This window comes from Podarcis tiliguerta (assembly GCF_965153285.1).
Source record: "Podarcis tiliguerta genome assembly, chromosome: 2".
Taxonomy (NCBI): Eukaryota; Metazoa; Chordata; class Lepidosauria; order Squamata; family Lacertidae; genus Podarcis; species Podarcis tiliguerta.
In genome coordinates, this window is record NC_139535.1 from 89850145 (window position 1) to 89870262 (window position 20118).

General features: G+C 45.2%; 3 protein-coding genes across 3 annotated transcripts in view; all 3 read left to right on the forward strand.

Annotated features, from left to right (window-relative positions):
• Window positions 1-20118, forward strand: part of LOC310672612 (polymeric immunoglobulin receptor-like) — an 84290-nt gene that overhangs the window by 56053 nt on the left and 8119 nt on the right. The gene's annotated exons all lie outside the window — the stretch shown is intronic.
• Window positions 3605-12271, forward strand: LOC310673131 (CMRF35-like molecule 5). Its single transcript, XM_083431056.1, has 4 exons — window positions 3605-4106; window positions 5685-6008; window positions 8124-8175; window positions 11090-12271. The coding sequence occupies exons 1-4, from the start codon at window positions 4028-4030 to the stop codon at window positions 11190-11192; spliced, it is 558 nt and encodes a 185-aa protein (XP_083287182.1). The 5' UTR covers window positions 3605-4027; the 3' UTR covers window positions 11193-12271.
• On the forward strand, window positions 13923-20079 carry LOC310672624 (CMRF35-like molecule 3). The gene is made up of 4 exons (XM_083430102.1): window positions 13923-14162; window positions 15909-16241; window positions 19075-19144; window positions 19791-20079. The coding sequence occupies exons 1-4, from the start codon at window positions 14114-14116 to the stop codon at window positions 19930-19932; spliced, it is 594 nt and encodes a 197-aa protein (XP_083286228.1). The 5' UTR covers window positions 13923-14113; the 3' UTR covers window positions 19933-20079.

Here is a 20118-nt window from a genome sequence, read left to right on the forward strand (position 1 = left end):
TGAGGCCCTGCAAATCGCCCTCACCTGGTGACACGGGTGTATCCAGTATTTATTTGGGGGGGCAGGCAGAACCTCAGTTTGCTATGTATTTTTTTATTGATGGGGGGCAGCTGCCCCTCCCCTTGGTGAGCTGCTGCTCAGGCAGAGGGACCTCTTGCAAATTTACAACAGAGTCTGTCACGACTGGAGCAAATGGTATGGGGTCCCTTTACCTTTTACTATGTTCTTTTAAGATTTTATACAGTGGTACCTCGGTTATCGAACATCTCTGTTGACAAACATTTCGGTTTTCGAATGCCGTAAACCTGGAAGTAAGTGCTTCAGTTGTCGAATGGGCCTCAGAAGTCGAACATGAAATGTGGCTTCCCTATTGAGTTTTCTGTTTTGAGGCTTCCATACTGAGCCTTCAGTTTTCGAATGTTTCGGAGTGCCACAACCCCAGAGTTGGCCACGACTGGACCTAATGGTCAGGGGTCCCTTTACCTTTACCTTATAGAAACATTGTCAATGCATTTTAGCATTACCAGCCAGGAAGGCCGTTTGCTGCTGCATTAACAGTATTTATTTGCCCATTCTTCTTTGTCCAGACTAAATCCTTTATAGCCTATCAAAGCATCAACTGATTTGCAAAAGGTATTCTTCAATTTCAAGGTTGATCCTGGAGCTCTTTTGCCTTCTGGTGTTCCTTCCAAAAATGTGTTATGGGTTTCTTTAATAAATATGTATGGATTTAAAACACACACACACCGCCAAAAGTCCTCAGACAGCTTTCCTTTCTTCAGCTACTGGCCCAGAGATCTGTGGACTATCATCTATACAGAACAGGATCCATACCTGTATGCGTATGGGGCACCATGCAAAGAGATGTCTGGTCCTTGTTTGCTTCTGGGATGGTTGGGAGAAGGGTGGGAGAGACGTAAAGTTGTGAAAGAGGTGCAAATTAGTAAAACTTGGCATTTGCCCAGTGACTAAAGCCTTACTCATTTTTTTTAAAAAATCTCTATGGAATGGTGTTTTTTGCAGTGAAAATGCATAAAAGGGAACTTTCCATGAGGTGTGTGGGAGGCTAAAATAAAGAAGTGCAATTCCTGCAATGTCATGCGGTATCAGTGGTTCAAAGCAAGACCACTTTAGACTGGGGAAATCTTCTCGCTGAAGGAGCTTGAACTTTGCAACTCACATCAGCCAGAAACATCTGGACATTTGTTGACAGTGGCAAGAGTTATCATAGCTAGGAAGTGGAAGGGGCAAGCTGAATATGAAATGGAGGAATGGTACAGGCAAGTGTGGCAATTAATGATAAAGTGATGTGTGCTATTAAAGTAAGAAGAGAAATGTGGAAGAGAAATGATGTTGAGGAAATATGGAAAATATTTGTGGAATTCGTATTGCTAAAACAGAAAGGGGTCAAACCATCTCAAGAAGTGTTGAATTTTTGGAAAGTTGGATAATTATGATAAATAATGGTCTTGGAGTGGGGAGCACATTTTTATTTGTATTATTAATACTTTAAGAAATAATAATAATAATTTGGGGGGGAAACACATTTGGACATTCAGACACAACAGAACCAATACATATGAAAAGCTGGAGATTGCTTAAAATTTTTTTTAGCTATGTGTGCTTAACCTCTAAGCCAAGAGTAGCCAAACTAGTTACCACCAGAAGTTGTTGGACTCCAACTCCCATCAGCACCAGCCAGCATGGCCACTGGTCAGGGATGATGGGAGTTGTAGTCCATCAAACATCTGGAGGCCTACTTTAAGATCTTCCCGTAGCACATGAAAGGACAGGTGAGCTCAGAGACGTTTCTGAAAGAGAAGATTCTTATAGCCACAAAGGTTGAAAAATCCAGATTTCCCTTTCTTGTTCAGCAGAAATCACACTCTCGGCACTAAACTGGTGTAGTTAGAAGTGTACAGAGCCGTCTAGTGGTGGTATAATAGATTTGCAATCAAAGTTAACATGGACTGAAGGGTAAATTCTAGACACTGAAAAGTGTGGGATGAACAAATGATTAAAGGGAGGGGTGTGCGTAAACTCAGGATGAACACTCATTGTTGTGTAATAACCACCCTGTAAATCAATCAGAAAGAATAGTTAGTTAAGACTGAACATCATCTAGCTACAGTGGTACCTCGGGTTAAGAACTTAATTCGTTCCGGAGGTCCGTTTTTAACCTGAAACTGTTCTTAACCTGAGGTTAAGCTAATGGGGCCTCCCACTGCCACTGAGCAAAGTTCATAACCTGAGGTACTATTTCTGGGTTAGCGGAGTCTGTAACTTGAAGCATCTGTAACCCGAGGTACCACTGTACCAGATAAGCTTTGTGCATGAACAAATGGATGAACAGCAGGTCTGAAGATGCCCTGCAAAGAATAGAAGAGAGATAGGAAGTTTGGTAAGAAAGTTAGTACAGATACAAAGGAGAGGGGGAGAGAGAAAGAATAACAAAGAGTCTTGTGGCACCTTAAAAACTAACGGTGAATTGTGTGATTATCATATATGTACTTTCTGTACCTTATTTACTTCTGACCTCACTGTTTACAGTTCCCATATGCATATATACTTCCAGCTGAGTCTATGCTCTTGCAGCTTCATGCATCTGGTGAGCTGAACTGCAGTCCACGGAAGCTTGCACTGTGGTAAATTGGTTAGGTTCGTATTAAGCTAAATCGTTGCACTAGCAGAAACCAGTGCAATGATTCCCCTTAGCAGTGGTGTAGCATGGGAGGGCCACAGGGGCAGCTGCCCCAGGTGCAAAATTGTATGGGGTGCAAACTTTCAACGCCTGGTGCTGCCTCAATACAGCTGTGCGCTTCCATTGCTGGGCTCCGTTGAAAACTACTTCTCTATGTGAACTATGTAACTCTTCTTTTCTTATCTCTGGGTGACATGGACGCCTTTAGGCTGTTGAATGCACATGTGTACTCCGTTTCCCTCCCTCCCACCCCACCACGAGAGACCGGGCGCTGGTATAGCATGCTATGCCACTGCCCCTTAGCGCAACAGGGCTTCCCCCCACTCTCCTCCCTCACAGCCTCCCCCAAACCGCTCCAGAGGGTCAGGAGAACCCCCCAGACCAGCATAAAGTGGGAGGAGAGGGGAGGTGGTTTTGTCAGGCAAGCAGAAACAATTGCACTAATTGAATGATCTCCCTAGCACTACTTTGAATACAAGCCTTAGTCTTTTGAAGTTGTCACAAGACAACTTCATTGGTTTTGCTGCAAATAACTAAAATGGCTACCCCACTGGGGAAAGACAGAAGAGGATGTCAAGTTCTAAATGTTAGGAACGATGCTTCCAAGCCAGAGCTTAAAACAAAAACAAATTTCTCAGATTTCCCCAAGAATGTAAAAAGTCAGGGAATTAATATGGTTGACATTTATATACCAACAATGTTGTGTGAATATTTTATGCCTGCATGAGGAGCACAGATCCCACAATGAACAGATACCTGGAAGCACCCAGAAAGGTATTTATACTGACAGCAGAAGAGAAATAAATATAAATGCAGATGATGCAAGAGCGTTGTTGTAATTCTTAAAACGGCACTCACAGGAAGTTAAACAGATTTTTAAAAAGACAGAAAGAAAATGTGCATGTCCAAGAGAGAAAGATGACAAAGGAGAACAATATTGTGCTGAAGTGGAGCATATTCAAAGAATACAGTAAAGGGTTTAGTTATATTGGGGGCTGTTTCTAGAAAATAGGCTAAGGAAATTGCTCAGTCTAGCCCTAGAAAAGGCAATTGCAGTTAGCCAGAGGCAATGCTTTTTTTCTTCCCCCTCACTCTCATTGCTAGGATGTTCTGTCGTAAATTGTTTTGAGACAGAGAATTATCTCTACCCGCCTGGTTGTCATTACAATAGGCTGGTTGTACAAAACAACAATGTGGGAAAAGACATGGGAGGAAGCCAAAGGAAGTGATGAAGCAATGCGAAGAAAGAAGAAGCAAGAATTGTTTGCCTCCATGACAGGCAATATTTGCAGATAATTGTTTTTAAGTGTCCCAAAGAGAAGTGAGATGTGGGAAGGGAGCAGCTGTCTAGTAGACCAGACGATGCAGCCGCTGTCCTTGCTGGGGCTGGTATTCCTCCTGCCAGGTAAGACGGTTGTTTTCATTTTACTACTTCCAAATTTAATCAAAGGTTAGCTTGCCTGTGAATGAGAGTTGCTAGCCAAAACTAATTACAGTGGTACCTCAGGTTACAGACGCTTCAGGTTACAGACTCCGCTAACCCAGAAATAGTACCTCGGGTTAAGAACTTTGCTTCAGGATGAGAACAGAAATTGCATGCAGCAGCAGCGGGAGGCCCCATTAGCTAAAGTGGTACCTCAGGTTAAGAACAGTTTCAGGTTAAGAACGAACCTCCAGAACGAATTAAGTTCTTAACCCGAGGTACCACTGAACGGCTTTCATAATGAATGCTGTCTGTTATTGCAGGACAACACTGTAGACCATAGGTCGGCAAACTAAGGCCCCGGGCTGGATCCAGCCCAGTTGCCTTCTGGATCTGGCCTGTGGACGATCCAGGAATCACTGTGTGGTTCAGTGTGGATCTGATCGTTCGGGCTGCGCCATTTCCCTCTCCTTTCCCTCACACTGCAGCGGTGCTTCCTCCCTCCCTCCTCCTGGCTTCTCCCCGCCCTGCCTAGAGCAGAGAGGAAGGAGCGGGGCTTTGTTGGTGCCAGCAGCAGCGTGAGTGAGCGCTCGAGCAGCCACCATTGTAAGCAGGCTGAATTCCAGGCTTGTTGCTGCCAGTGGCGGACTTCATGCTCCGGCTCCGGCACCGGAGGGGCGGAGAGCAGCCGCGATGGCACCCCACTGGGATCGCGCTGCCGGGTGCGGTGCACTCCCCCCACACTACTCCTCTTCCTCCGCCAGTGCTTGCTGCCAGCCCCTCTCTGGAGCCCTTTCGTGTGCCGCTCATCGTCCTGCTTCCACCAGCCCCTGCCGCTCGCAAGACACAGGTAAGCAGCCACCAGGGCTTGTCCATTCATTTATTTCCCCCAAAAAATTTAATCTGCCCCCCCACAAGGTCTGAGGGACAGTGGACCGGCCCCCTGCTGAAAACATTTGCTGACCCCTGCTGTAGACTCTGGTGCTTTCATATTAGAAGTGGGAATGGGGTGGGTGCGGAGAGGATAGGAGAAGCTTGAACAGTCACAATTAAGCCATACCTAACTAATCTTAATGAATAGTGGCAGCTTTATGGTCTGTGGGGCCCTATGTGGGGGGCTATTGTTCTGCCAAATAAATGTGATTATGTCAAAATTAGGGGTGTATGAGAAGATAACAATGGAATACAGTGGTACCTCAGGTTAAGAACTTAATTCGTTCTGGAGGTCCGTTCTTAACCTGAAACTGTTCTTAACCTGAGCTACCACTTTAGCTAATGGGGCCTCCCGCTGCCAATGCGCCGCCGCCACGCGATTTCTGTTCTCATCCTGAGGTAAAGTTCCTAACCTGAGGTACTATTTCTGGGTTAGCGGAGTCTGTAACCTGAAGCATATGTAACCCGAGGTATCAGTGTATAGGAAAAAGGAGGGGGTGATGATGAACCCTCTGCACCGGGCCTCACCACCCCAACCAGCTTTGGAATTTAGATACACACACACACACACACAGTTGCTGGGGAGAAGAAATATTGTAACCTAGCCTGCTTCTTTTCGTTCTTCAGGATGTTTCTCTGACTTGACCGTCCTCAAGATCCATGCAATCCTGGGAGGATTGGCGTCTGTGGAATGCAGATACGATGAATGGTATAAAGGAAACCCCAAATATTGGTGCAGAGAAATGAGCAAAACATCATGTGACAAAATTGTCGAGACTTCAGGTTCAGAAGAGCCAGTGAGGAAAGGCAGAGTCTCCATCAGAGACAACCATTCATTAAACCAATTCACAGTGACAATTGATGAGCTGACCAACAGTGATACTGGCATGTACAAATGTGGCATGATTGTGCAGGGAGGTTCGGATCTGATGGTTCCAGTCAATGTGACAGGTAGGTTAATGAGTCCCCCTGCTTTGATTTTAGCCCAGGAAGCCGAATCACAGCTGAAGTGATGGCGAGAATAGAAAGAAGGAGAGGACTGTTTTCCCCCATTGGACTGAAGGAGTGCCTCCACCCCCATCGTTCTGCCTGGACACTGAGGTCCAGTGCCGAAGGCCTTCCGGCGGTTCCCTCGCTGGAAGAAGGCAAGTTACAGGGATCCAGGCAGAAGGATTTCTCGGTAGTGGCACCCGTCTTGTGGAACACCCTCCCACCAGATGTCAAAGAGATAAACAACTACCAGACTTTTAGAAGACGTCTGAAGGCAGCCCTGTTTAGGGAAGTTTTTAATGTTTGATGGACTATTGTATTTTAATATTTTGTTGGAAGCTGACCGAAGTGGCTGGGGAAACCCAGCCAGATGGGTTGGGTATAAAGAAATTTATTATTATTATTATTATTATTATTATTATTATTATTATTATTATTCAATAATTGCTGTAGGACAGCCTTCTCCAGCCCTAACATCCAAATGGTTTGATTGTTCTCCAGCAGCCTTCCTTGGTTCTCAGTCCCCAGAGATGGATGGACTACAGTGCTCCAATCCTTGACCTGGCTGGAGATGATGAGGGTCATTGTCCAACAACATCAGGGAGCATTAGGGCTGTCCAAGGGACCCAACCCTTTAATGCAACTTCAGAACATATGGAAATATTAGGCTTCGGCTAAAGTTGCATTAAGCCAAATGTCACCATCAAAGCAGGTCACAAGATTCTGTGTTTCTCCTTACCTCATCCTTTTTAAAAAAATGAAAGTCTAAAGGATTGTTTCTAAGTTGGAAATGAAAGTGTTACTAAGAGTCTCTTCCCATACCTCCATCCAATTTCCTTTGTAGCTTCTGCTTTTTTATGTTTGCTTTCATGCTCAAAATTTCTGGAGAATATGAGCATAGCTGTCAACCATCCCCTATTTGGCGGGAAAGTCCCTTATCCCAGCGCTGTGTCCCGTTGCTGTCCCTTATTGATGATGTCCCTTAAATTTCCTGGGTTTCAAAGGAAGCAGCTCCTTTCCCTCCCTCCCTGCCAGCCAGGGAGGAGGGAGGCTCCAACTGTGTTGCTTGGCTGCGTTGCTCACCCAATAAGGAGTCTAAGAACAACTGGGGGGGTGGAGCTTGCATGCCATGTGCCGATAAAATCGGCTGCATTGCCTAGGGACTCGCCTTTGCTCAGCGCTTCCCAGCAGAGAGGTGACGGTAGTTTTCCTTGCTGCATCCCCTTTGCTGGATTGCTGAGCTGTGGGAACCATTGCTTGAGGCTTTGTTTGGCTGCGCTTTCTGCCTTTGGCTCGGAGGGGCTCAGAAGTTGACCATACCTGTGCTCTGAAAATCCCTTATTTTGGCGGCTGATCCCTTATTTTTGAGGCTGCTGGCCCCTTATTTTCAAATCTGTAAGTTGACAGCTATGAATATGAGTGACCCAGGCAGTATTGTATCTTCATCCCATTAAAGGTCTCTTTTTTCCAGTTAATACCTTCCTTATATTGTTTTTCACCTGATCAAACACATGTTCGTTGTCTACAGCTTCCTTAAGTAGGAGTCATGTTGGCTTCAGTCAAATCCTATATGCGTTGGCCACTCCTGTATAAACTATAGGCCAGGGGTCGGCAACCTAAGGTCCATGCAGCCCATGGGATCGTTTAACTGGCCCATGAGCCTCCCCTGAACTGAGCCACCCCTTCGGCAAGTCCCTGTGCGCTGCACTAAACTACCACAGTGCGGCATGGGGACTCGCTTCCACGGCGCCATAAATCATGTCTGCGCAGATGCAGACACCAGAAATTGCGGGTGCATGTATGATCCAGCCCATAGAGGGATCTCCACTGGAGTGAACTGGCCCAGGTGAGGTAAACCTTGCTGACCCCTGCTGTAGGCCATGCAAGATAGAGATTGGAGAATGGATTGTTCTGGAAAGACTGAATGTAGAGGGAAACTTAATCCATTGATTACCATTTGAGTGACAGCAAGAGTCATCTATTCAGGCTGAGGTCAGGTTTATGTCACTCACAGACTTACTGTGGAGCAGCCCAATTTCACACCTTTGTCTTCCATTCTTCTTCTTTCTATATTAGAAACTACCAGAGGACCAGAAGACGCCTTTCACAAGGATATCAGTTCTATCAGGTGCGTGAACTTCCTTCACAGCATGTCCTGGTTTGAGCCACTCTCTCCCTTCTGACTTGTCTATATGTTCTGCTTCCCGGAGAAACAGAATCATTTCTTTATTCGTGAATGAGATTCCATTTATGAACCTCTTCCCCCAAAATATCTGAACGCAATTTCACAGTAAAAACATCAGCAATAAAAACAATAAAGAACAATTCTATATGTAAAAAGCAAACCCAATACAGATGCGGACAGGAATAAAGATCTCCAGTTTAAAGACTGCAGTTGAATGTCTGCAATCTCCTGCTACTATACACACACACACACCTTTGTACTTGCACATGCAGGTTGTGGAGCCCCTGCTAACAAATTGGTACAAGGTGGTAAATCTTAAAATAGTTAATTTAGTGTAACACACACACAATAAGCTGACATATCCAAAGAAAAACAAAACATTTTCCTATCTGAAATCTTTCCCACCTTCATGCAGTTTTTACTGAGTCTCTTCAGGTAAATGGGAGACACCTAAGAGAAACCTAAGATTAGGGCGAACTGTTCTTGTGAACTGGACAACTTAAAGATAAAGGGTCCCCTGACCATTAGGTCCAGTCATAACCGACTCTGGGGTTGCGGCACTCATCTCGCTTTATTGGCCGAGGGAGCCAATGTACAGGTTCCAGGTCATGTGGCCAGCATGACTAAGCCGCTTCTGGCGAACCAGAGCAGCACACGGAAACGCCGTTTACCTTCCTGCCGGAGCGGTACCTATTTATTTGCTTGCACTTTGACGTGCTTTTGAACTGCTAGGTTGGCAGGAGCAGGGACCGAGCAACGGGAGCTCACCTTGTTGCGGGGATTCGAACAGCTGACCTTCTGATGGGCAAGTCCTAGGCTCTGTGGTTTAACCCACAGCGCCACCCGCATCCCACTTCAGGTAAATGGGAGACACCTAAGAGAAACCTAAGATTAGGGCGAATTGTTCTTGTGCAGTGAACAATTTATAATTAACTAAATGGACTTATTTATTCAACCTACTCATTTAAATCAGGTATACCTCACATGTTGCTAATAGACCAGGTTAATTAGGTCAAGTTATTCCTTCCTGCATTTCCTGAGAAATTCAGAGTTCAGTCCTTTTCAGCAAAACAGCACCTAGCTAAAAAATAAACCTGTGTGGCTGGAGATGCTCCACTGCCTGGGACTCCATACTATGACATGATAATTAATTCATGCAGCTTAAGATACCCCAGGAACTTAGAGCACATGTTTTGAATATTTTGGATAATTGTTATATACATAATAGGCTGACAGAAAATCAGAAGACCCTCTTTTACTTTTCTGTTATTTCTCTTCTTATCTTGCTTTTCTAATGACCTTTAATCCTTGTTTTCTCTCTGTTAATTCAATCTATATTTATGCTTTGCTTTTTTGAAGTCTCCTATCTTGGATTAATGAACACAGGAAGGTGGTGGATGGGAGATGAAGGGCAGAACAGAGAGGATCTCCCAGGGTGTAAGGCTGGGGGAAGAGGGGGAAGCTCCCGGGTGAGAGCTGGAAGGGTTTACTCTTCTGTGTGTGGAGTAAGGATTAAGATATTATTGTGATAGAGGACCTTGTGTTTATTTTCTCTTCCTTGTCTCTTCCTCTTTTTTTCTTCCTTTGCTTTTTTAAAAAAAATATTTTTCATTTTTGCAATTTACCAATGTTTTAGGGTGCTAAACAAAATTCTTACAATTTCAATTTACATTTCCCTCTCCTCGCCTCCCCTCCTTTCTGCGGTTACTTAATCTGTATCTTTTTGTTACTGCATATCCAATTTGAATCTGTTTACTAATTCTCTCTTATCTTCCTATTTGATTATTTCTTACTGCATAGGTTGATATCATCCGGCTAATGTTTTAATGCCTTTGGCATATTCATGCTTCTTTCCTATTTATCTTCTTTAGATTAGTTTGTTCTTTGTTGTATTTTATGTTGAAAACCCTCAATAAAAACAAAAACTTCCATAGCACTCTACTTCATGATGCTCTACCCACAGTGATGCTCCACTTAGGCTTTATTTATTATTCCTTCCTTTCTTCCCCTTCTCCTCATTTCCTTCCCTACAAGCCATGCTCGTTTTTGTTTTCCAGAGTAGTCAGGACCCTGAAATAGCTCCAGAGCATCTTCTCCAAGAGAAGGGTCACTCTATTTTGGACTAGCTAAAATGGGTTTCTCAGGAAACCATGATAAAAATTGTAAAATGAGATAAGGGACAGGAAGGAGGAATTTCTTAGCCTCCAGGAGGCTTCTTTAGATTATTTGGGTTCTGTCGGTCAAGGGAGACTAGCGGTGGCCAGTCATCAGTCAGTCCCCCGATTGTCATTCTGCACAAACACCTTTTTATTGCTAATGATCATCAATCCTTAGTCTGTGGGGATCTTGAAGGCATAAAGCAGAGGTCAGCAACCTTTTTCAGCTGTGGGCCGGTCCACCGTCCCTCAGACCATGTGGTGGGCCGGACTATATTTTGGAAAATAAATGAATGAATTCCTATGCCCCACAATTAACCCCAAGATGCATTTTAAATAAACACACACATTCTACTCCTGTAAAAACACCAGGCAGACCCCACAAATAACCCAAAGATGCATTTTCAATAAAAGGACACATTCTACTCATGTAAAAACACACAGATTCCCGGACTGTCCGCAGGCTGGATTGAGAAGGCGATTGAGCCGCATCTAGCCCCCGAGCCTTAGGTTGCCTACCCTGGCATAAAGAAAGGGACAGAGTTCATCCAATAAGCCCCCAACTCCGTAAGCCATGCTTTGTAGCTTCTGGGATCTTGGTGTATGCTATTCAGAGCCACAAAGCTTCTTGTTAGAGAATGCAGGGGGTATTGCATTGTGATCTACTCCAGTGAAGATAATATTCTGTTTCTCCAATGCAGATACCTGGTCTACATGTCCTTCCTGGTTTCAATTGCCTTGAAAGCCCCCATCTTCCTGGGTATGATCCTTGCAATTATCTGGATGCGCAGTAAGAAGACATAGCCCTCTGAGGAGGTGACGTCAGAAGGACCACTGTAAGAACTATCACTACTTCCTATCTGGACAATGACTCAACCCAACAAGAAAAGAGGAAATGAACTATGCAAGAAGGCATTTTTCTCAGCTTGTTCCGTTGTCATTCTGCTGTGTCCTCAACTTCTGCATCTGCAAGTACCAGGATCCAAAGAAGCCAACCAGCCTCAAAGTCACTGTGCCTTTGTCTACTCTGAAACAGTGATCAGTCACAGTCTTGATTCCCCGGCCCCCTTTTGCTGACAATCATTTGCATTTTATCAGTTTCACTTGGAAATTCTATTACATTTGTTTGTTTGTTTGTTTGAGTGTGCGTGCTGGTGGCATTTATATTATAGTAGTCTCTCTATATAATAAAAATGTAAGAATGCTATCATGCAGCCCCATTGGAGGATTTGTAATACTATATCACAATCCTGGATTTTCACAAAAACAGGGTGGAGGAAGAGAGCAAAATGAAGGCAGGTTACACAACAACAGTGACCGTGGAAAGGGAATGAGAAGGGAGAGACACAGAGAGGAAAAATAATGCTTTAAATCAATGGCAGAAGTTTGAGCAAAGCAGGGATGGAGGCATACTGAGAGGGAGAGAGTGGCAATTGTAAGGAATGGCAGAGGTTTGGGTAGGGTGAACAGAGGAAGACACTGAGGGGAAGTGGCAGTTTAAAACAAGGTTTGAGTACAGTGGTACCTCTGGTTACGTACTTAATTCGTTCCGGAGGTCCGTTCTTAACCTAAAACTGTTCTTAACCTGAAGCACCACTTTAGCTAATGGGGTCTCCCACTGCTGCTGCGCCGTCGGAGCACGATTTCTGTTCTCATCCTGAAGCAAAGTTTTTAACCCGAGGTATTATTTCTGGGTTAGCGGAGTCTGTAACCTGAAGCGTCTGTAACCCGAGGTACCACTGTACAGAGAGAAGGGAGTTTAGAAAGGCTGTTTTTAACTGGGTTTTATTTTATATTTTCAAAAACCACTTAGGTTTTCTCACAATCAAATGTGTGTGTGTGTGTGTGTGTGTAAAATAAATAAATAAACATTAAGCTTGCAAGTTCTTGTGATTTGCTTATGGGGTGTTTATAATCATCCAGTTCAAGGCCAGAGCGTGATGTTCTGCTGCTAGAGGCAAAAACCCAAATGCCATCCCCTGTGACCCTTAACTTCTCACTGCCACTGGGCACCCACCACCCAGCACTCGCCCCTGTTAGATGCATGCCTCCTCCTCCTAGTATTCCACTGCTGTGGCCACATCTCCCCAATGCATATATCAAAAACTGTTATTGCTACATATAAAATGTTGTGATGATTACAGTCCTTCTATGCACATTTGCACTTATTCCCAGTGGGGCGGTGTGCCTTGATCAGATTGGGCAGTGAGCCCACTGCAGGGATTGTCTTCAGCTGTGCTGGCAAAAAGGAGGAGGTACATTTCTTCAGCTGTCATCACAACCCTGGAGAAGATAAACAAGAGGGGAGTTCAGAGAACCCCCTCATAGTTGGAAAGAATATATGAGGGTGTCATATGGACACATGAACAAAAGTAAAGCCCTACTGGGATCAGACCAATGGCACACGTAATCCACCCCTGGAGTACTGTGTCCAGTTCTGGATGCCACAATTTAAGAAGGATATTGATAAGCTGGAATGGGTGCAGAGGAGGGCAACCAAAATGATCAAGAGTCTGGAAACCAAGCCTTCCAATGAGCATTTAAAGGAGCTGGTTATGTTTAGCCTAGAAAAGAGGAGACTGAGAGGAGATATGATAGTCATCTTCAAATATCTAAAGGGCTGTCACATGGAAGATGGAGCAAACTTGTTTTCTCTTGCTCCGTAGGATAGGACTCAAACCAATGGCTTCATCCTACAGAAAAGGAATAAACACCAGGAAGAACTTTCAGACTCTAAGAGCAGTATAACAGTGGAAAGAGCTAACAGAGCTTTCCTTTACAGTGGTACCTCGGGTTAAGAACTTAATTCGTTCTGGAGGTCCGTTCTTAACCTGAAACTGTTCTTAACCTGAGGTACCACTTTAGCTAATGGGGCCTCCCACTGCCGCCACACCGCCGCCATGCGATTTCTGTTCTCATCCTGAAGCAAAGTTCTTAACCCGAGGTACTATTTCTGGGTTAGCGGAGTCTGTAACCTGAAGCGTCTGTAACCCGAGGTACCACTGTAGTTGGAAACAGAGACTTTTCAGTCCTCCACTGGGACTTATGACATGTTGTAATATTCTGTAGAAACTGTCATGATCCTACTTCCCCCTATGATTCAAAGGGCAACTTAAGGTGATCATGCTAGAACGTGTGTGTTTTTTAAAGGATAAGATATGTTAAGGTAAAATAAGCCTCCTCAATACCTATTAACTATTGTAGTAAAAATGGAACCTCCCTATACAGAGGCAGTATTATCCCTGAGTACCTGATGCTAAACAATGAATATTACTTCCATTCCTCCTTCTGAACTTTTGAGAGGCATCTGGCTGCCTGCTCCTGATCCAGTACCATCTAACCAGGCGGAGCATCTGGTATTATTAGAAATATGCTAACTTTTGAACTTTCCAGAGGCATCTGATTGGCCGCTCTTGGAAAGAGAGCTTGACGGACACTTGACCCAATCCATCGAAGCTGCTCTTCCTTTTCCCATTCCGCCTGCGCATGCTATAAAAGCAGAACTACACTAACCACAGTCTTGCGCATCAAACCTACAACATAGAAGCCTTCCTATTTCCACTTTTCGAAGCTCTGCTTCATGATCCGCTTCATTTAGCCAGAGATTATTCCAGCGGTTGGATTCCAACACATTGTGGTGCCCCTCTTCCTCCACCGCGAGCTTCCGGGGAGACTTTGGCTACTCTCCAGCTCCCTCTAGCTTGAACAGAGAAAACAGCAGGACCATGAGGCTCTGGAGGACTTTGACGATCCTGACCTGGGGGCTGCTTCCAGGTAAGGAACAGAGAAAGGTGGTCGTTGTGAAGCAAGACTCCATAAAGGGACGTGAGCTGTGTATGGCAATTAAAGGTGGGATCAGAGGCAGCGGAAGGCATGGCTTCCCTGCAGCTCCAGTCTATGGCACGCTGCCATAGGTGAAGGACGCTATTGCCAGATTCCTTAGGAAGAGAGTTTGTGGAAGTACAGTGGTACCTCGGGTTACAGACGCTTCAGGTTACAGACTCCACTAACCCAGAAATAGTGCTTCAGGTTAAGAACTTTGCTTCAGGATGAGAACAGAAATCGGGCTCCGGCGGTGCGGCAGCAGCAGGAGGCCCCATTAGCTAAAGTGGTGCTTCAGGTTAAGAACAGTTTCAGGTTAAGAACGGACCTCCAGAACGAATTATGTTCTTAACCCGAGGTACCACTGTAATGTGTAATATGCCTGAAGATTTGCCCCACTACTTACTGGTTTGCCCAATCTATGAGGACTTAAGAGCAAATATTCAGATATTTAAACTTCTCAGTTGAGAGATGGATTAGGTACCTTATTGACTTTTAACTTATTCCCTTATTCCCTTTTTATTAGGGCCCATGCTTCCACAGATGTGACCAGCTTTCACCTCTCCTATGGGCACCCCCCCACACACACCTACCCACACACCCTAAAGTGTGCTACAGTATTGGTGCTTTGTTTCCCACCCCCAGATTGTTGCTGTTTGTGTCCCTGGGTGTTCAGCGGCCATTTCATACGGATGTGCTTTGCCACCTTTTCTCACTTTGGAGAGTCACCCCCCCCCCGCCCACATCCCTTCCAGAGCTATCAATCCTGCAGCAGGGGGTCCAGAGTGCCTTTCCCCAGAGCGCTGAGCACAAAGTCACCTTCCAGGCCCATCTTTCAGGGCTTGCTCCAGATTTAAGTGCACCTGGCTTGGCTTGGATTAAGCTGCATAAGCAGCATCTCTGTACAGTGGTACCTCGGGTTAAGAACTTAATTCGTTCTGGAGGTCCGTTCTTAACCTGAAACTGTTCTTAACCTGAGGTTCCACTTTAGCTAATGGGGCCTCCAGCTGCCGCTGCATGATTTCTGTTCTCATCCTGAAGCAAAGTTCTTAACCCGAGGTACTATTTCTGGGTGAGCGGAGTCTGTAACCTGAAGCGTCTGTAACCCGAGGTACCACTGTATCTGCCTACTACACCTTAGGTGTTGCCTCCACATTATGCTTTCTAATTTTCTTTATGGCTGTCTGGTATAGAGGCAACAACCGATTTGTACGCAACAATTGGACTCAAATCACAGCTACACAGAAGTGTCTGGAAATGGGGCGGTATGGGTGGTGGAACAGGGTATAATGGGGCGGAGCAAGCTGATGAATGCCCTACCATCGTGCATGATGACCCAGAACGCAAAAATCAGTGGTTGCCTGTACTTTAATAAAAAATAAAAAGCTTTTTCGATGAACGTCCTGGGTGCCTGCTGATGGCAGTCCTGGCTTCCAGTGACAGGAATGGATTCAAGGGAGTACTCCCAAAATTCTCCTTCAGAGGGTGTGCAACCCCATGGAGAACTGGTTGAACACAACCTGTTCCATCTGAGCAACAACATTATTAACACTGTCTCTTTTCTTCCATGCATCCTCAATGCCAAGGCCACAGTTCTCATCCGGACACAGGGATGTGTAATTTTATATTTTTCTGCTATACGAGAGGGATACTACTTGGAGAGGTGGTGCCTCATTCCAGGTTCATTCTGTTTTCCAGGTTGCATGTCTGCACTGATTGGTCCTGAAGCACTGGGTGGATTTCTAGGCAAGTCACTTTCTGTGATGTGCAGATACGAATATTGGTATCAGACATATAAAAAATATTGGTGCAAAGGAAGCTCATGGAGCAAATGTAGTGTAGTTGTTCAGACTACAGGATCTGAGGAAGAAGTGAAAGCTGGCAGAATGTCTATCAAGGACAATCATACTGATTTGGAATTCACAGTCAGAATGGAGAGCCTCACACAGCAAGATGCTGGGATTTACTGGTGTGGCATAAAGAAAAGAGGCTATGATCCTGGATTCCGTATACATATTACTGTTCTCCCAGGTGAGTCCTGTTTCCAAGCCCTACAGGGAAATCGAAAGCCAAATACAGCTAAAAGGGGAAGAAAACATCAGAGAGGGAATAAGCGTGACGGGGTGACGCTGTGGGTTGAACCTCAGAGCCTAGGACTTGCCTATCAGAAGGTCGGCGGTTCGAATCCCCGCGATGGGGTGAGCTCCCATTGCTCAGTCCCTGCTCCTGCCAACCTAGCAGTTCGAAAGCACGTCAAGAAGTGGCTTAGTCATGCTGGCCACTTGACCCGGAAGCTGTACACCGGCTCCCTCGGCCAATAAAGCGAGATGAGCGCCGCAACTCCAGAGCCGGTCACGACTGGACCTAATGGTCAGGGGTCCCTTTACCTTTACCTTATGCACATTAACCCAAAAGGGGCTTACTCCCAGGTAAGTGTGCAAAGACTTGCAAAGATAAGGAGAGGTGCTACTTCTATACTAAAAATAGATAGGAAGTGAATAGATTGATAATTTTTCTCTTTCCAAAAGGATATTACATGGCCCGTTAAGCAGGTAAATAATAGTAAATGAAACAAGGCTTACTTTTGGGACTTCATGATGCAGATGTAAAATTGACATTAGGGAAACCTATGTTTGCAGAATTGTCTCCTGCCACAGATTCCCCTGCCAGCACGGTTGCCTGAACGGACTGGGGTAGAATTCAGAATCCCAAAGGACATACCTGCAATGCAGCAGATCCTCAGGTTGACTTTGCAGTAGCCCCATATAAGCATATGAGGAAACCCATGACAGGCTTTGGATTTCTCCCATCCCAAGTAAAAGTGTCGACTTGGGAGGAAATGTTGCGCTTGGAGGCAGGGAAACAGATCTCCCACTTGAATTACCTGCCCAAGAAATTGTTTCATGTCACCAGCTTGTTCTAAGGGTGCCTCTGAACCCAACTATGGGGTTTTGTACAGGGCCAGCCTGCCTATATGTGGCAAGGTGAGGCCATCACCTCAGGCGCCAGATCCAGGCCTGAGGAACTCACTTCCTCCACTACTATTGCACCCTCCCTGCCCATGCTATGCTCACATTGCTGCCACAGCATCCTCACCACACCCGGGATAGGGGTGCAGCCAAGGCATCACGGCAGGGGCTCAGATCTGGAAAGAGTGGTGGCTGGAGGAGGGGAGGCAGTGAGGCTTTTTGCCTCAAGTGGCAAGACATCCTGGACTGGCCCTGCTTGCCATGGATTGAGGCAACTGGAAAGTCCAAACCAAATATATTTAAAAGACAAAACTGAACTAAACTGTGTGATCCCAACAAACCTCATAAAATCTCTGTCGCACTGCAGCAGACATTTTGTTTCTCCTGAGGTGTGCTTCATCACTAGCCTCTCACACATATGTTCTCACCTTCTTGTTTTTGTTCAACAACATTGGTTCAGCTGTGTACTTTCTTTACAACAAGTGTGGGTTGAACATACCCAGAACACCCCGTGCCTCGCAGCACACCCGCATTGCACTGTTAGGATATTTCCGTTCCACCTTAAAAGGGAGCAGGATGTTTGTGTCACAGCCTGCGTATTTTCCTGTTTCACAGGATGTTTATGTTGTGTCTTTGCTTTCGTTTCTCTCTCTCTGCCGGAGACACTGAAGCAGGCAGTCATGTTTTTTCTTTGTTCTGACCAACGCTGAATAAACTTGTAAAGAATGCTCTCCTGACTGCAACTTTCACTGTGCATTATCTGCTGATAGAGCGTGCATCAGTTCTGGAATGTGGCAAGCTATTTCTGGAGCTCATGTCGCTAATTGCTGATACTGCGTGTCTGTGGGAGATCGATGGCCGTCCGGAGACGACGTGGAGTCATGATGGACTTTGTCTCCCTGGCAATATCCCAACATGCACACCCCACAAGCACCCCAATTTCTTCTTCTTTGGCGATCACTTGTAGCTGAGTAAGATTGTCTTCCAAAAACACGGTTTTAACAGTGAGTCCGTAAGTGACTGTGGAGGCCAATTCTAGATCCACACGTCCTTCCACAGTGGGGACAAAGGTTTCTGGGCAGGAGTTGATCACGGTGAGGGTTTCCTCTTAGCACATTTCTCCCTTTTGTCCTGAGTTTGAGCATCTTCAAAGCCTATGACACCTTTGGTAAAGGCTGTTCTCCAACTGGAGCGTTCGCAGGCCAGTATTTCCCAGTTGTTGGTGTTTATACTACATTTTTTTAGATTTGCCTTGAGAGAGTCTTTAAACCTCTTTTGTTGACCACCAGCATTAAGTTTTCTATTTTTAAGTTCAGAATAGAGAAGTTGCCTTGGAAGATGATCATCAGGCATCCACACAACATGACCAGTGCAACAAAGCTGATGTTGAAGAATCACTGCTTTGACACTGGTGATCTTTGCTTCTTCCAGTACAAGATACATATCACCAGAAGCAGAGCTGAGGCCATGAGCAGCCAAAAAACACAAACATACCGTTCCAAACACCACAGAACAAGCTCACAGGGATGCTGGTCGCAGGAATGACTCCAGAGACAGGCAGCAGATGCTGCTTCCACCACCTCTCCCATGTTCCTAGGTGTTGTGGGGCTGTTTGAAGGGCTGCAAGAGAGCTGGGTGTGCTCAGGACCATCAGGTCTGGGTGGATCCAGATGGGCCTAGCCAATGCCCTGCCGTGGGCTGCATAAACTTCTGTGGCAAATTTCTTAAAAACATATCACAGCTTGTTTACTGAAGCTGCCCTCGTGCATTTGGGAGCATGAACTTATTTGCCAGTTCTCTGTTCACATTTTCTGTAGTTCTCGGTCTCTTCAGTGTCTCTTCCACAACTGCTGCTGATACTGTCCATTTCTCACCCTCTCTACTCCCCTCCTCAGATCCAGAAGAAACAACAGCAATTAGCAGCCAGACAGACCTTGATCCCTCCCTAAACACTACTGACAACGCGTAAGTCTTGAGATTCCCTCTGTGTAAACACGTGAGATCATTGATCTGTGGGCTCAGCAACCTCTAAAAGCTTTTAAGGTCTCTCTTTCTCCCCTTCGCCCTGCAAGTACAACCCACCTCCGGGCGAGCGATATCTCTGAAACTAACCTCCCGTGGTTGAGATGTCAAATGCATTGGGAACAAGGGTTTAATCTACATACATATTAAAAAACGCTGTGAAAATGCTTTTTAAAAACAACAACATTTTGAAAAATAAATTGAATTTTGCATAGCGTACTCTCGCCATCTAGTGTAACATTTGTATATGGCAAATTACAACACATTAAAATGTTTTCTTTGCAGCTGTATAGATGAGTCCAGGATCTCTTTAAAAATTCATTGCCAAATGGAAAAATGAGCTGTGAGATGGAGTGCTAAGTGCATTGGCTGGCAGACTCTGTTTGGTGCCATTACCAAAGGTAAGGCCAGCAAGGCCTGCTGTCTGCTATTGGCATGCTGTGTCTGCCAGCAGTAACACCTGGCAACCCATCTCATTGGCTGGCACAGGCATCATGGCTCGGACATTCAAGTGATGAGTACCAGAACTTTCCCCATCAGATGGGCAGGGTATAATAATAATAATAATAATTCTGTTTCTTTGATGCAGGCACCTGATTTATGTGCTTTTCGCCTTGAAAACCCTTATCCTCCTGGGTCTGGGCATTGCAATTATCTGGATGCATAGAAGGCAATCAGAAGAGATCTTCAGCTGCCATGTGGCAAGAAAATGCTGGACAGCAATCCCATAGCGACCAATGTAACTGTTGTTAAGTTTCTTTACATAATATATTGTGTTTTAGCCAACACTCTTTTGTAACTCTAGTTGACATTAAACTATTTGTGTACCAACCGGCTTCATCTTCCCCCAAAAAGTACAATAAAAGGTATGCCACAGATTGTTTAGATGCTTTCCTTTTAACAATGTTTTAAAAGAT

What these genes read in the sequence shown, in the direction of transcription:
- LOC310673131 (XM_083431056.1), top strand. Translation starts at nt 4,028, where the DNA reads ATGTGGGAAGGGAGCAGCTGTCTAGTAGACCAGACGATGCAGCCGCTG. An exon ending in GGTTCCAGTCAATGTGACAG is followed by an intron (nt 6,009 to 8,123) that starts GTAGGTTAATGA and finishes TTTCTATATTAG; the next exon opens with AAACTACCAGAGGACCAGAA. An exon ending in AAGGATATCAGTTCTATCAG is followed by an intron (nt 8,176 to 11,089) that starts GTGCGTGAACTT and finishes TCTCCAATGCAG; the next exon opens with ATACCTGGTCTACATGTCCT.
- LOC310672624 (XM_083430102.1), top strand. Translation starts at nt 14,114, where the DNA reads ATGAGGCTCTGGAGGACTTTGACGATCCTGACCTGGGGGCTGCTTCCA. An exon ending in GACCTGGGGGCTGCTTCCAG is followed by an intron (nt 14,163 to 15,908) that starts GTAAGGAACAGA and finishes TCTGTTTTCCAG; the next exon opens with GTTGCATGTCTGCACTGATT. An exon ending in CTAAACACTACTGACAACGC is followed by an intron (nt 19,145 to 19,790) that starts GTAAGTCTTGAG and finishes TCTTTGATGCAG; the next exon opens with GCACCTGATTTATGTGCTTT.